Genomic DNA, 13,125 nt, shown 5'->3' with positions numbered 1-13,125 from the left:
AAAATTACATGTAAGTCCCTATAGGATTGAACTTTATCAAACACACCTTAAATGCAAATCGACCGGCCACTGATTGACAGCAGCAACACCCCAGATGCAACCTCAATCGTCCCTTAAGCCCATTTCCATTAAAATCTACTCAAGATCTGGCCGAAATAGGTTCAATTTCGACTAGATCTCACCGACACCGGCGTCGGCATTCCAGGCCAGATCTCATCGACGCCGGCGTAGAAAACCCTCCCCATCACCCAGGAATTACTCCCCTCTTCCTCCCGACCAAAACCTACCTCACCCCACCCCCGTTAGCCTCGCCAATCGCCGGCAAAATCTCATTGTTGCTGCTACCATATTTGTTCATTTTCCGGTCGATTTACTCACCAGAAATCAACGCCGACACCACCATTGCATTCACCGTCACTTACTCTTCAAAAGCCCCAAGCTTCCTGTTTTTTGGGAAAAACGGATCAAACCAATGTTTTAAAACCCAGCCCGGCCCGGTCGATTGAACCGGGACTTGGCAGCTTCAACAAGCCAGGTTTAATTTTTTCGATTCACCCCAAAACCCTAAGATTTGGGAGGATAATCGGCGAACAATCAACGACCGAAAACTTGGGGCTTTTGAAGGGTAAGTGCCGGTGAATGCAATGGTGGTGTCGGCGTTGATTTCCAGTGAGTAAATCGATCGAAAAACGAACAAATCTGGCACTGGCAACAATGGGATTTTGTCGGTGATTGGCGAGGCTAACAAGGGTAGGGTGAGGTGGGTTTTGGTCGGGAAGAAGAGGGGAGTAATTCCTAGGTGATGGGGAGGGTTTTCGACGCCGACGTCAATGAGATCTGGCCTGGAATGCCAACGCCGACATCGGTGAGATCTGGCCGAAATCAAACCTATTTCGGCCAGATCTTGAGTAGATTTTAATGGAAATGAGCTTAAGGGACGATTGAGGTTGCATCTGGGGTGTTGTCGCCATCAATTAGTTGCCGGTCGATTTGCATTTAAGGTATGTTTGATAAAGTTCAATCCTATAGGGACTTACACGTAATTTTTAGGGGTGTATTTATAAATTTTAAAAAATTTTGTTAACCGGTCCACCCGGGACCCGGAAACTTTGCCGAGTTTTACCCCGGGTTGGGTTTTAAAACACTGTATTATAGTACTCTCGGTCTAACCATAAGTTATTCACGGTGAAATGACCCCTCGATTTTTTGGTCCTTCTGACCTAACTCACAAACCAAGTCCCAGTCGAACCAGTTCAACCAATCAAACAGAACTAGTTTTTAAAACCTTAATTTAATAATAAAAATAAATAACAGAAATAGCTAATTAACCATGCATTTATATCAAATAATACTTTAAAAGTGTCACAAACATGTTAAAATTGTCAATTGTTAAATATGTTGTAAACAGGTTAAATTTGTCAATTATTAAATAGGACAAATTATTAAACGTGTTTGAAACAGGTCAAGTTATTAAACGTGTCGTAATGGGTTGAAACATTTATAACACGAATATTAAATAGGTTGAAACCTTTAACATGAATAAGTAAATAGATTGGGTTTGGATTGATACAATACGTCAACTTATTTATTGATTTATTTGTAAAGCATACAAGACAATGTAAACTCATTTGCTCGGGGGTTTATAGTCATTCTTGAATACTCGGGGTTTACATGTGAAAGGGGTTTAGAGAATATTCCAAAAGAGAATATCAATTTAATCCTTCCATTTTTTTTTTTTTTTTGGTCATTCAGTTGTATTATAAAGTGAAATAAGTTTTAACTAGTACTTTGCATAGTAGATGTCACTGGGGCACTCCCAATTTTAGATAGATTAAAATTATGAGAATTTTTTTTTTTACCTCGAATAAGAGATAGTAACTATTTTTATAAGAATAATTACCGGGGCATTATGTTTTGTTGTAAACTCCCTTCAATGTTGTTGATTTCATCTAAGCTTTTGCTTAAATTTGATGATCTTCTCTAACATTTTACTTAATTATTATTGTCCTTTCTATGATTTTGCTAAAGTATCGTTTGATCGATTGCTTGAAAAAATCCAACCCTAGTGGACGAGGGATCCCCAAAAAATTTTATGATTGATGAGAAATGATACACCTAAAATTGAGAGTTAGTGCAAGTGAAACCCCCCACCCCCCCACCCCCCCGCCCGGCCCAAAAAAAAAAAAAAAAAAAACTGTCAACAAGAAATTTTAAACATAATAAATAAAATTCAATTAATTATATCATTTTACTTATTTAATTTTTTTTTTTTAATTTTCCCTCTAAGGACCTATATACCCTAAAAATATTTACTTGACTCCACCTCACAAATATGGGTTTGTGTAATGGTTGAGATGAGAGGTTAAAGTCCTTAATCATGGTCCCGAATATTGTCAAGGTTACTTTATACGAGAAATGTTAGCAATACTTACTTTCTCATTCATTGACTTTGATTTTGATTTTGTATAAAAAACCGAACTAGCCACTCTATTTTGTTTATGGGGAAGTATAGGCTTGCAAACCTTTTTTGTTTTTTTGTTTTGGTCTTTATACACTATCAAGAAGGAAGTGCAAGAGTAAAAAAGAAAATGTTGTTAGCATTCATCGACATAATACAAGGAACGTGATGGATAGTTTCCAGACTAGGGGGACATTTTAAAATTCTACTAAAAGTAAGGGGAGGTCGAAAATTGAACCAAAACTAAACAAAAATAACAGTGACTAAAATGATATTACACTTCATTTTCCCGGGTACCAAACAAAACAAACCCAACCCACTTCACGGTTCGGAACTAGGATCTGAATGGCAGCAGTGTCTATGAGAGTACCCACCACACTGAGTTCGACAACAATCCCTCTAAAAGCTTACTCTAGAAAACACACAAGAATTTCTTTAAATCCGAGCTTTAAAAACATTACAAAAAGGCCCCTCATGGCCTCCTTGAGTGGACAAACTCAACAGAGAAAGCTTCCCATACTGCTCTTTGACATCATGGACACAATCGTTCGTGACCCTTTTTACCAGGATGTCCCTTCCTTCTTTGGGTAATCGCTCTTTTGCTCTATTTGTTTATGTTTTTTGTCAGAAATTGGGACGCCAAAGTCAAAGCCTTTTCGAAGAAAAAAAATAAAGTTTTATGTAAGCAATGAAAATGAATTAGTGTGAACAGAATTAGATTATTTGTGAAGAATTCTGATCAAATAAAGGGTAAAGAGAGATAGTGGGGTTGTTTTGTTGGTTGTTATTTCAATAATGCTGATACAGTATCATGAGGACGAAATATTTTCAGTTTTCATGGTATTTCTCATTATAGAATTTTGGATTTTTCAATGTTGATGTGATTATAATCTAAGTAAGGGAAAGCTTCTTGAAGAGTAGATTGTTTCGTTTAGACTTTAGAGAATAGGTAGAGACTTTGTTCTTAATGGTAGTTTCTGATTATTTTTTTTAAAACTTGGAGAAAACAAATGTTTCTTTGAATATTATGGTTATTTCTATAATGTTGGTATGGTATTGTCTTGAAGAAGTTAACATATTGAATGAGGATGAATATTATTTTGGTTAACGGTTGATTTTAAAGTGATGATTTGAAATATATTGGTTTCCATACCAATTCTGATTATATAATTGAGAATCGCGTAATTTAATTCTTGCTGGTATTATAACATAAGAAAGGAAAGCTTCGGGAGTGCTAGAGTGTTTGTGTTTGTGGTTTCAGTTATGATAAATCTTACAGAACTTAGAGATTAAATGTTTTTGGGAAATTTAACGGAGGTTTATGATGATTTTTGCAAATTCAGAAAGGTTCTTGATGAAATGGTGGCGTCTTTCTGCACGTCTCTATCTTTAAGATGATCAAAATGACTATTGAGCATAGTTAGCGCCTAGAAGTAAATGCTTCCAATCCATAGAAATTCACAAAAATATTGTTAATCATCTTCTATGATGTAGGCTCTTGAGTTAGGGTCTATAAAGGTAATAGACGACCGCATGTAATGAATTGATGCATCTTGGTTTGTGTGTGATGTTGTGCTTATTCACCAAGTGTCTTGTTAAGGACACATGCTAACATAGTGATGAAGATAACTGTTGTTGATGCCTTATTGGCCATTGCTTTGCCTATTTGTGTTATGATTAGAGAGCTTGTATAAATATTAGAATTTTTTCTTTTTACAAGGGACAGATTTTTTCCTTTTTGGAAACAAATGATACATGAATCTTACAAAAATACATTTGGTTGGGAGTTTTCAGAAACAGTATTTGGATACTCAGCATGCCTTTCTCTTGATCTTTCCAGTTATTTCCTTATATGAAGGTTGCAATAATCAAAATGAGAATTTATGCTCAGAATGCCTATGAAGGAACTAATAGAATGCAAGCACCCAACTGCATGGATTGAATTCAAAAAGGGGCTGATTGATGAGGTATGTGCGACACTATTGTCCAAATATTATCTTTCATTCAGTTGAAGGAACTCATTTTTCAGTTAAATTGATTTGAGGCATCATTTGTGGTATTGAATGATTAAATTTGTACAGTATAGAATGTTGAGTGATCAATTTTATTAAGTGATTAGGTCAATTCGTGTTTGAAATTTGAGAAGTCATAAAAGGATTTTATATCCTTCTATTTATTTTGATTGCATAATGGTTATATTATTGTTCTCTTTTTGTGTTTATGTGTCCTTTTTATATTTTGAAGTGTGGAGTTGCATTGAAACACAAGTTGGATTTTGGAATTTAAAATTATTGATCAATAATCTCTATTTCCGGATTGTATAACTTGTTGGAAATGTGGAGTGATCTTTCCTCCCAAAAGTTGAGGATCTTGCAAAGTTATGCCCCTGTTTTTTGGGCAATTTCTCTCATACTCTTCATCTTGTAAATTTGATATATTTTAGCCTTAATAACTCCCTTCTGCTATAAAATTCACTGTATTGCTTTCTTAAATTTACATCAATTGATCATCTTAATGTGCTGTTTTTTTGCTTTTGGTCCCATCAAATGTCCTATACTAATGTGTCTTGTCTTATTTCAGGTGGAGTTAGCTAGAAAATTCTTTAAAGACGAAAGGCCTTTCAATTTGGAAGGTTGGTAAATTTCTCTTTTTATGAGCTTCGACAATCTAGTGCCTGCCATGTTAGAGTGGAAAGCATGTTCTGGGTTTTGCCTGACAATTGTTTTGGTCTTCAGTACAAGAAATCATATAAAACGTATTTTTTTTTTTTTTTTTTAACCGAGTTTTCGTTCAGTAACAATGCAACTTATATTTGTTATTTTCTTTTCTTACATGTGATTAACTGCATTGTTTGTTTAGATTGTTTTTCAAAACCAGTTTCGGTTACATACGTGAGCCAAGCAAATATGAATAATTGATAATATATTGTTAATTAACTTTTAATCCAACTAAAATCTAACTCTTATACAATAGCAATTTTTGTACTGGTTGCTGGTCTGTATCTTATCATTTTGTTCGTAATTTTCTTATGTCATGAATCACTTTAGCCTGTCCTTTTTATCCTTTCCACCAATTAATCAAATTACAAAGTGAAACGCAGTATTTTAGTGTAATATTTTGAGAATCAATTGCAGATATTCTGATTTATCTTTATTTCTGAATGACTATTCCTTGGATATGTTGATATGCTCTCTGTTCTCTTTCTTCTATGGATCTATCCTTCCTTATTTGTAAAATACTAATTTTAACTAAAAATCTCTGCAGGACTTAAAAATTGTATGAGAAGAGGATATTATTACATAGAAGGTGTTGAAGAATTGCTTTTTGATTTAAAACAAAACAACTATGAGATGCATGCTTTCACTAATTATCCTATTTGGTAAGGTGAACTTGGTTTTTACTTTTGGAGGGTCTTTTGACCAACCTGAGCTCAGAAAAAGAAATTTATGCACAAACTTCTTTCTTTTAACATATATGGTAATACACAATAGCCGTTGCTTAAAATTTCTGTTCACATTGAAGTTAGTGGAAAGAGTGAGTATCTCACACATGCTGCATATCTTCTGCAGAGAGTGCTCATCTAATTGGTTTAAAGACTTTTTATGAATGTACAATATTGCCTCTAGGTATAGCATAAATACTTTCATATCCATTATTAAATCCTCATTCCATACAAAGAATAAGCAATTTCTTCTTTGTCTTCAAATCGGCTCTGCATCCAGCAAGATGTATCAATCTTTATTATTATTATTTTTATATTTTATTAGGTGCATGAGAGCTAAAACTTCTTAAATTGGAAGTGATGAAAACATTTTATCAAAATGGTAGCCAGTGAGATGGAGGAAGCTCTAGCTCGGTAGAGCACATAGCCCGCTTCATGAAACTGATTGGTTGCCTTTCAATATATAGAGTACATGATAAAATTAGTGTCTCCACCGTTTCCACCACCTCAGTCAGCAAGGAGTTTCGTTCATCAAATTTCACTTTTTTGGAGGGAAACAAAAACAATCGGGTGTCCCTCATTTCTGTGATTCCTAGCCTCCTTGTCCATCCAGGTGATATAGCTACATATATTCTGTAAATAACTTTACCTTTCTTCTCCCATCTCAAACCTAGATACACAGACCTAGAAAGAAATACACATCTCCTAATTGGAAAAAATATATAGATGTTAGCCAGTTAATTCTGTACTATTATTGTAATATATAGATGTATTCTTTTAAATTTTTTAATATCTTCCTTTTCCATGATAAATGAAATTCACTCTTGAGATGTTTTGTTTTAATTAGTTAGTGTAGAAAGCGTTTTCAGGTGGGTAATTATTGCTACTTCGACTTTGGCATTCAGACTTGCAATGCTAACTGAAAAAATATATATGGATGTTAGCCAGTTATTTCTGTACTATTATTGTTTTCTTTGCTTTTTATTCTTTTGGTATTTTGATCTGTTTGTCTTTTGTCCTTTAGGCGAAAACTTTAAGCAACAGTAGCCTCGTATATAGATTGGTTGAATAAATTTTGTACTTATTTATTTTGTTGTGTTTTGTTCAATTCTTCAGGTCCCATGTTTTATGTTAGGTTTTACCAGTATTCAGATAATGTCACTGATTGTGTATGGCACTAACATGCTTGAATATTTGTATAGAGCAATAAATATATGTATTAATGCTTACTATAGTAATATAGTCTTTATGTATTCATTGATTAATATCGTTGAGGGTTACCTATCCCGTTATTACTTTCTTTTGGATTACAAAGAACTTGATATGTATCTGAACCAGACAATTTGGCCATGCTTCTTGCAACATGCAGCGTAAATTTTACAAAGATGACATATGATAATTACCCATCTCATTTCTATAGTTTTTGTTGGTTCTCAAATTATTAGTTTTATAGTGAATGAAACAGTTTATAATTCTTAATTTGGTTGCAAGATCTCTGTTCTATCTTTAATATTCTCATCAATGAAGGAACTCATTTTGCTTTTCGTTCCCCTGCATATCTCATATTTTTTTTTGAAATGTGATGTTATTTTGCCATAGGAGCATAGAATGTATGATGCTCTGTCCATGGAATTTATTACATGGTGGGACTTTGTGGTTCCAGAGTTTGACTTAATAACCTCATGGTCTTGTAGGCCCCGTCTTTCCAATAGTGATAGACTGATAGCTGCTCCACTAATGTTGAGGTATTTGACTGTATCAATGATTAAAAGTTCTAAACCAGATTGTCAGTTATTATGTTCCTTCATCTTTCTGGTTATAATGGTGATGCAGAACATCCCTCAATCCTTATCAAGCTGAGTCACCCCCTTTTTTTTTTGTTTCCGGCGGGGGGGGGGGGGGGGGGTGGTGGGGGGGGGGGGGGGGGGGGGGGGGGGGGGGGGGGCGGGGATGGGGATTGTGAATTAATATTAACATATTATGAGAAGTTGTTACTGGTCATCTTATTACAGTTTGTGCCATCTTTTGTTTGATATATTTACCTGATTTCTTTTAGGAAATCTTCGCTTGGAAAGCAAGAAGGCCCGCATGGCTTATTGGCAAATTTTAGTTGAGAACAGTTTTATTTAGGTTTGACTGGGAAGTTCCCCTGACGTTGTGCTGGGTATAATCACTAATTTATTTGCCTTGATTTGTTGGGTCGTCTTATTGGGTTGCTAATGCACATTTAGTATGATTCAGGTTGTTATTGCAATTTTCTTTTTTGGAAAGAATTTGTTCCTATGTGTGATATGTTTTAGTTGGTTTAGTGTGAAATCTGAAGAAATTGATAGTCCTGAAAAAAATTTGGATTTCCCTGCAAAGCAACGCAAAATATGTTTCAAGGACCCAACCCCTAAAGAGCTGGTAGCTGTAAGTGACTAACCTCGGAACCTCACCTACAATTTGAATGTAAGGTTTGTGTTACATGTTGTCTTCAATCTTTGTTGTTTGAATTTTGGACAGCTTCAGTCAAACACTTGTCAAAAGGACCGAAAGAAAGAGCAAATTCTTTTTTTGCAGTAACTTTCTCTTCTTGTGCCCCCTTTCCTTCCCTCCGCATTCTGTAGTTTTATTTTATTAAAACATCGAATAAGAGCTGTTGCCCTAAGTAGTTAACGTTTGATGACGGACTGGCGCTTGATGAGGATCCTGATTACATAAATGCTTTGATAGTTATGGGGCAGACTCAACTGCAGAAAGGACTGCTAGCGGAGGCTATTGAATATTTGGAGCGTGCTATCTCCAAGGTCCGTCTAGTTTAATTTAATTATCTTATGTTTTTTCACAATCAGATGTTTTGGATATAAAGTAGGATTTATATAGGCGGGAAGCATGCTTTATGGTAATTACAAAAGTTTAAATAAAAGCGTTTTATTAACTAAAAGTATTTTATGCTCATATCAACGTTTCTGCTGTGTCATTAACTAAAAGTTGTTTCTTTGACATCACATCAGCTCTTCATCTCCAGCCATCCCACAAAAGTTGAAAATATTGATCTTTTAATTGTTGCTTCTCAGTGGGCCGGTGTTGCCTATATAAGACAGGTAAAACTCATTGATGCTTTTGGGATTCTACCCACTACTCTGAAATAAAAGGGCATGAACGTAACATATTATTCTCAAAACTATGCCACAATTTGAGTTCAATTTTAGGACCCAGCCATGGGCCACTGTAAACTTTTTGAGCTCGGTGAGCAGGCTTAAAAATATAATTACTCGATGAAGAAGGGCATTCATTTTTTTTTTTTTCATTTGCTTCCATTTTCTTCTGTATGTTACAGGGGAAAATGGCTGAAGGAATTGTACACCTGGAAAGAATTGCAAATCTGGAAGAGCTAGAGGAAAAAAGTTCCAAAGCCCATTATTATGATGGATTGGTATTACTTTCAAGGTATGAATTTACACAATCATTTCTCAAGTGTTTTTACTTATAACCTGATATTCGCTCGTCTCAGAATTGATCAATATTGTCATTACAATTTATGTCTATTGTTTGGGCACTAACTACTGGGGTTTTCAGTGCTTTATGTAATGTAGGTCGCAAGGCTGAAGTTGTAAAGCATCTGCATTTAGCTGCTGCTTATAATCCCGAGTATAATGAACTANGGTTTGATCGTGTAAGGCACTAACATGCTTAAATATTTGTATAGAACAATAAATATATATGTATTAATGCTTACTACAGTAATATCGTCTTTATGTATTCATAGATTAATATCGTTAAGGGTTACCAATCTTGTTATTACTTTCTTTTGGATTACAAATGACTTGATATGTTTCTGAACCATACAATCTGGCCATGCTTCTTGCAGCATGCAGCATAAATTTTATAATGATGACATATGACAATTACACATCTTATTTCTATAGTTTTTGTTGGTTCTCATCTTATTAGTTTTATAGTGAATGAAAACAATTTACAATTCTTAATTTGGTGCCAAGTTCTCTGTTTTATCTTTAATATTCTCATCAATGAAGGAACTCTTTTTACTTTTCGTTCCCCTGCATATGTCTCATATTTTTTTTTTTGAATGTGATGTTATTTTGCTATTGGAGCATAGAATGTATGATGCTCTGTCCATGGAATTTATTGTAGGGTGGGACTTTGTGGTTCCAGAACTTGACTGAATTCCCTCATGGTCTTTTAGGCCCCATCTTTCCAATAGTGATAGCTGCTCTCCACTCCTCTAATGTTGAGGTATTTGACTCTATCAATGATTAAAGTTTTCAAACCAGGTTGTCAGTTATTATGTTCCTTCATCTTTCTGGGTATAGTTTTGTGATGCAGAACATCCCTAAATCCTTATCAAGCTGAGTCCCCTGTTATTTATTTATTTTTATTTTTTTGTTTGGGGGGGGGGTGGTTATTGTGAATTGATATTAACATATTATGAGAAGTTATTGCTGGTCATCTTATTACTTGTTTGATATATTTTCCAGATTTCTTTTAGGAAATCTTCACTTGAAAGACAAGAAGGCATGCATGGCTTACCGACAAAAATGAGTTGCTAACAGTTTTGTTTAGGTTTGCTTACTGCTATATTAGTAAATTCTAAATTTTTTACTGTCTAGATTTTATGTTCACGTCAATTGTGAGAATAAGAATGGCATATTGTCCATTTTTATTTTTTAAAACCAAGTTAATAATTGTTATCATTAAAATATATATCACATAAAAAATTAGTTTAAACCTTATATTGAATTTTAGGGTATTAGTATTATCATTACTAATTAATTTTTTTTTGAAAATCCTTCCTAAAGTACATAATCACATTCAAAAATTTTCCTAAGACAATGAACCCTGTAAAATTTTAGGAATTGAAATTAGCATCTCTTAAATTGAAAAAAGAATTTTATTTTTTTCATTTTTAAAATTTTAGGAATTGAAATTAGAGTCTAAACAAGAATTACTCTCCACCGCCGCTCTATCACCTCTTCCACGCGACACTACCACCACCAGAACCGTCAGAGTCACCCTACTTCAAGCACTCGCCGGTGGGTTCTCGTATCTTCCACTCCGGTTCAGTAGACGACGCTCGTTCACTGACTCCTGCCGATCCCGGGAGATTTTAACTTTTGTGACGGAGTGATTGGCAGTGGTGAAGAGTCGATTCTTCCTGTTAAAACTCTGATTTCGGTGCTCGATGCTTATCATAACTCTCTGGCTTCCCTTGGTAAAGCTTGCTCTCTCTAGCTTACTTTTATGTGTAAATGTGTTTCATGAAGTGGAATTGTCACAAAGCGCTATAAAATTGCTCTCTCTTTGAAATTTTATTTTCTTCTTTTAAATTCTTTTATTCTTCCTTTTCGTGGTGAATGAAATTCACTCTTGAGATGTTTTGTTTTAATTAGTTGTGTATATAAGGACTTTTTAGAGGGGTAATTATTGCTACTTCGACTTGGCATTCAGACTTGCGTTGCTTCCTGTTGTTGTTTTGCAGCTTCTTAAGCTGCGAAAGATAGGGAGTTATCTCCTAAATGTAAGTCTGCTTTTTCATTTCACTTGCAATTTGTTTGTAGCTCTAGTTACATCCGTTCTTTGGAGTTCTTGCCAGTACACATTCGCTAGAGAATAAAACTTGAAAACACAAATGCAGTAGTGTAAATTCTACTATATGCTAGTTTCTTTCTTGAAGTGTGATATCATATAGCGTAAGGTGGACCGAAGGGATACTGGATTAGGATTTATAAAACCTTTATATTTGTGGAATTTTTGAGTTATGCTGGGATTACTGGCTTGTTAATAATTAATGAAGGTTGTCAAGCTACATGAACTATTAACAAATTAAGTTTAGTTGGCATATTTACCAACTGAGTGTAGAGCGTGGCAGAATATTGTTGATTTTTTTTGTTTTTGCTTCACCTTGATGGTATGTTGTGTGGTGTCCTTAAAGCCTGTATCTGATGTACGACTCTTGACCATGATTGTTTTTGTAAAGGAGTAGGAGTAGAAGTAGGTTTTGGGGGTCATACGTAAAAGAGAAGGAAGGAATATTTCTTCCTTGAATTGAGGTTTTTCCAAAAACCGTCTATCTGATGCTCAATGTTGTATCATTGTCTTTGATGCCGTCAAGTTTGGTAAGGGCATTTATGCACACAATGGTCCGTGTACCAGTATAAGTTTCTGTTTCTGTTGTGCATGTGTTTTTGTGTAGACATTCCAAGTGAGGCTGCAGTACTTATTAACAATTGTCTGATATGTGGAGATATTTATTCTTCTTTCCCGCATAGAATATGTAATTCAGACTTGCCTCCGAGGTTGCGAGTCGTATGTAATTCTATTCATCGTCCTCATTAACAGTTGGATACTAGATCATTCTTCTGGAATTCTTGCAGGGTCATTCTCCCTCTCCCTTTCATTGTTGTTCATATATTTAATTTGCAATGAATTTTTGTTTGACCTCGTATGCATTTCTCAAGTCCCTCCACCATTTCCACCACCTCAGTCAGGAAGGAGTTTCATTGATCAAATTTCACTTTTTCGGAGGGAAACAAAACAGTTGGGTGTCCCTCATTTATGTGGTCCTTGCCTCCTTGTCCATCCAGGTGACAGCTATATATATTGTGTAAATAACTTTCCTTTCTTCTCCATCCAAGCCAAGACACACAGACATAGAAAGAAATTCACATCTTCTCTGAAGAAATAGTTAGATGTTGGGTTAGAGGATTTTGAGTTAGATTCAAAAGCCTGGAATCTATATAGAGGGCCAGTTATTTCTGTACTATTATTGTTTTCTTTGCTTTTTTTTTTTTTTTTCTTAATTCTTTTGGTATTTTGATGTATTTGTCTTCTGTCTTTTAGGCTGAAACTTTTAGCAACAGTAGCCTAGTATATAGTTTGGTTGAATATTTTGTACTTATTTATTTTGTTGTGTTTTGTTCAATTCTTCAGGTCCCATTTTTTCTCTGGGTGTGACCGAATTCAGAAATGTCACTGGAGGGTCATCCACAAAATGCATGATGTAGTGCGGGATTTCGCATTAAACATAGCTCCTAAATACAACCACCAATTCTTGGTAAAAGTTGGCATTGGTCTACGAGAGTGGACAAATAGAGATAAATGTGAAGATTTTACATGCATCTCATTGATGTCAAATAATACTATGGAGCTACCTAATGAGTTGGAATGCCCAAAGTTGCATGTTTTGATGTTGCAAGGCAATTTTGAGATTTTTTTTCCTGAG

General features: G+C 34.9%; 1 protein-coding gene and 1 long non-coding RNA gene across 2 annotated transcripts; both read left to right on the top strand.

Annotated features, from left to right (window-relative positions):
• Positions 1-2,886: 2,886 nt before the first annotated feature.
• On the top strand, positions 2,887-9,543 carry LOC116107650 (ALBINO3-like protein 3, mitochondrial; the record flags this gene model as incomplete). The annotated part of the gene is made up of 9 exons (XM_031393939.1): positions 2,887-3,045; positions 4,350-4,425; positions 5,039-5,090; positions 5,723-5,837; positions 6,226-6,513; positions 8,616-8,689; positions 8,897-8,986; positions 9,223-9,332; positions 9,462-9,543. Coding segments are annotated over exons 5-9 (534 nt in total), but the record flags the coding sequence as incomplete, so codon positions are not given.
• A 4-nt stretch (positions 9,544-9,547) lies between these two features.
• Positions 9,548-10,543, top strand: LOC116107687. The gene is made up of 3 exons (XR_004124512.1): positions 9,548-9,558; positions 10,038-10,139; positions 10,382-10,543. It is a non-coding gene; the product is annotated as an uncharacterized LOC116107687 (long non-coding RNA).
• Positions 10,544-13,125: the final 2,582 nt, after the last annotated feature.

The sequence above is a fragment of the Pistacia vera genome, unplaced genomic scaffold (genome assembly GCF_008641045.1).
Source record: "Pistacia vera cultivar Batoury unplaced genomic scaffold, PisVer_v2 Contig545, whole genome shotgun sequence".
NCBI classification, from domain to species: Eukaryota; Viridiplantae; Streptophyta; class Magnoliopsida; order Sapindales; family Anacardiaceae; genus Pistacia; species Pistacia vera.
The sequence above is the reverse complement of the archived record's forward strand: the minus strand, read 5'-3'. Positions and strand labels throughout refer to the sequence as shown.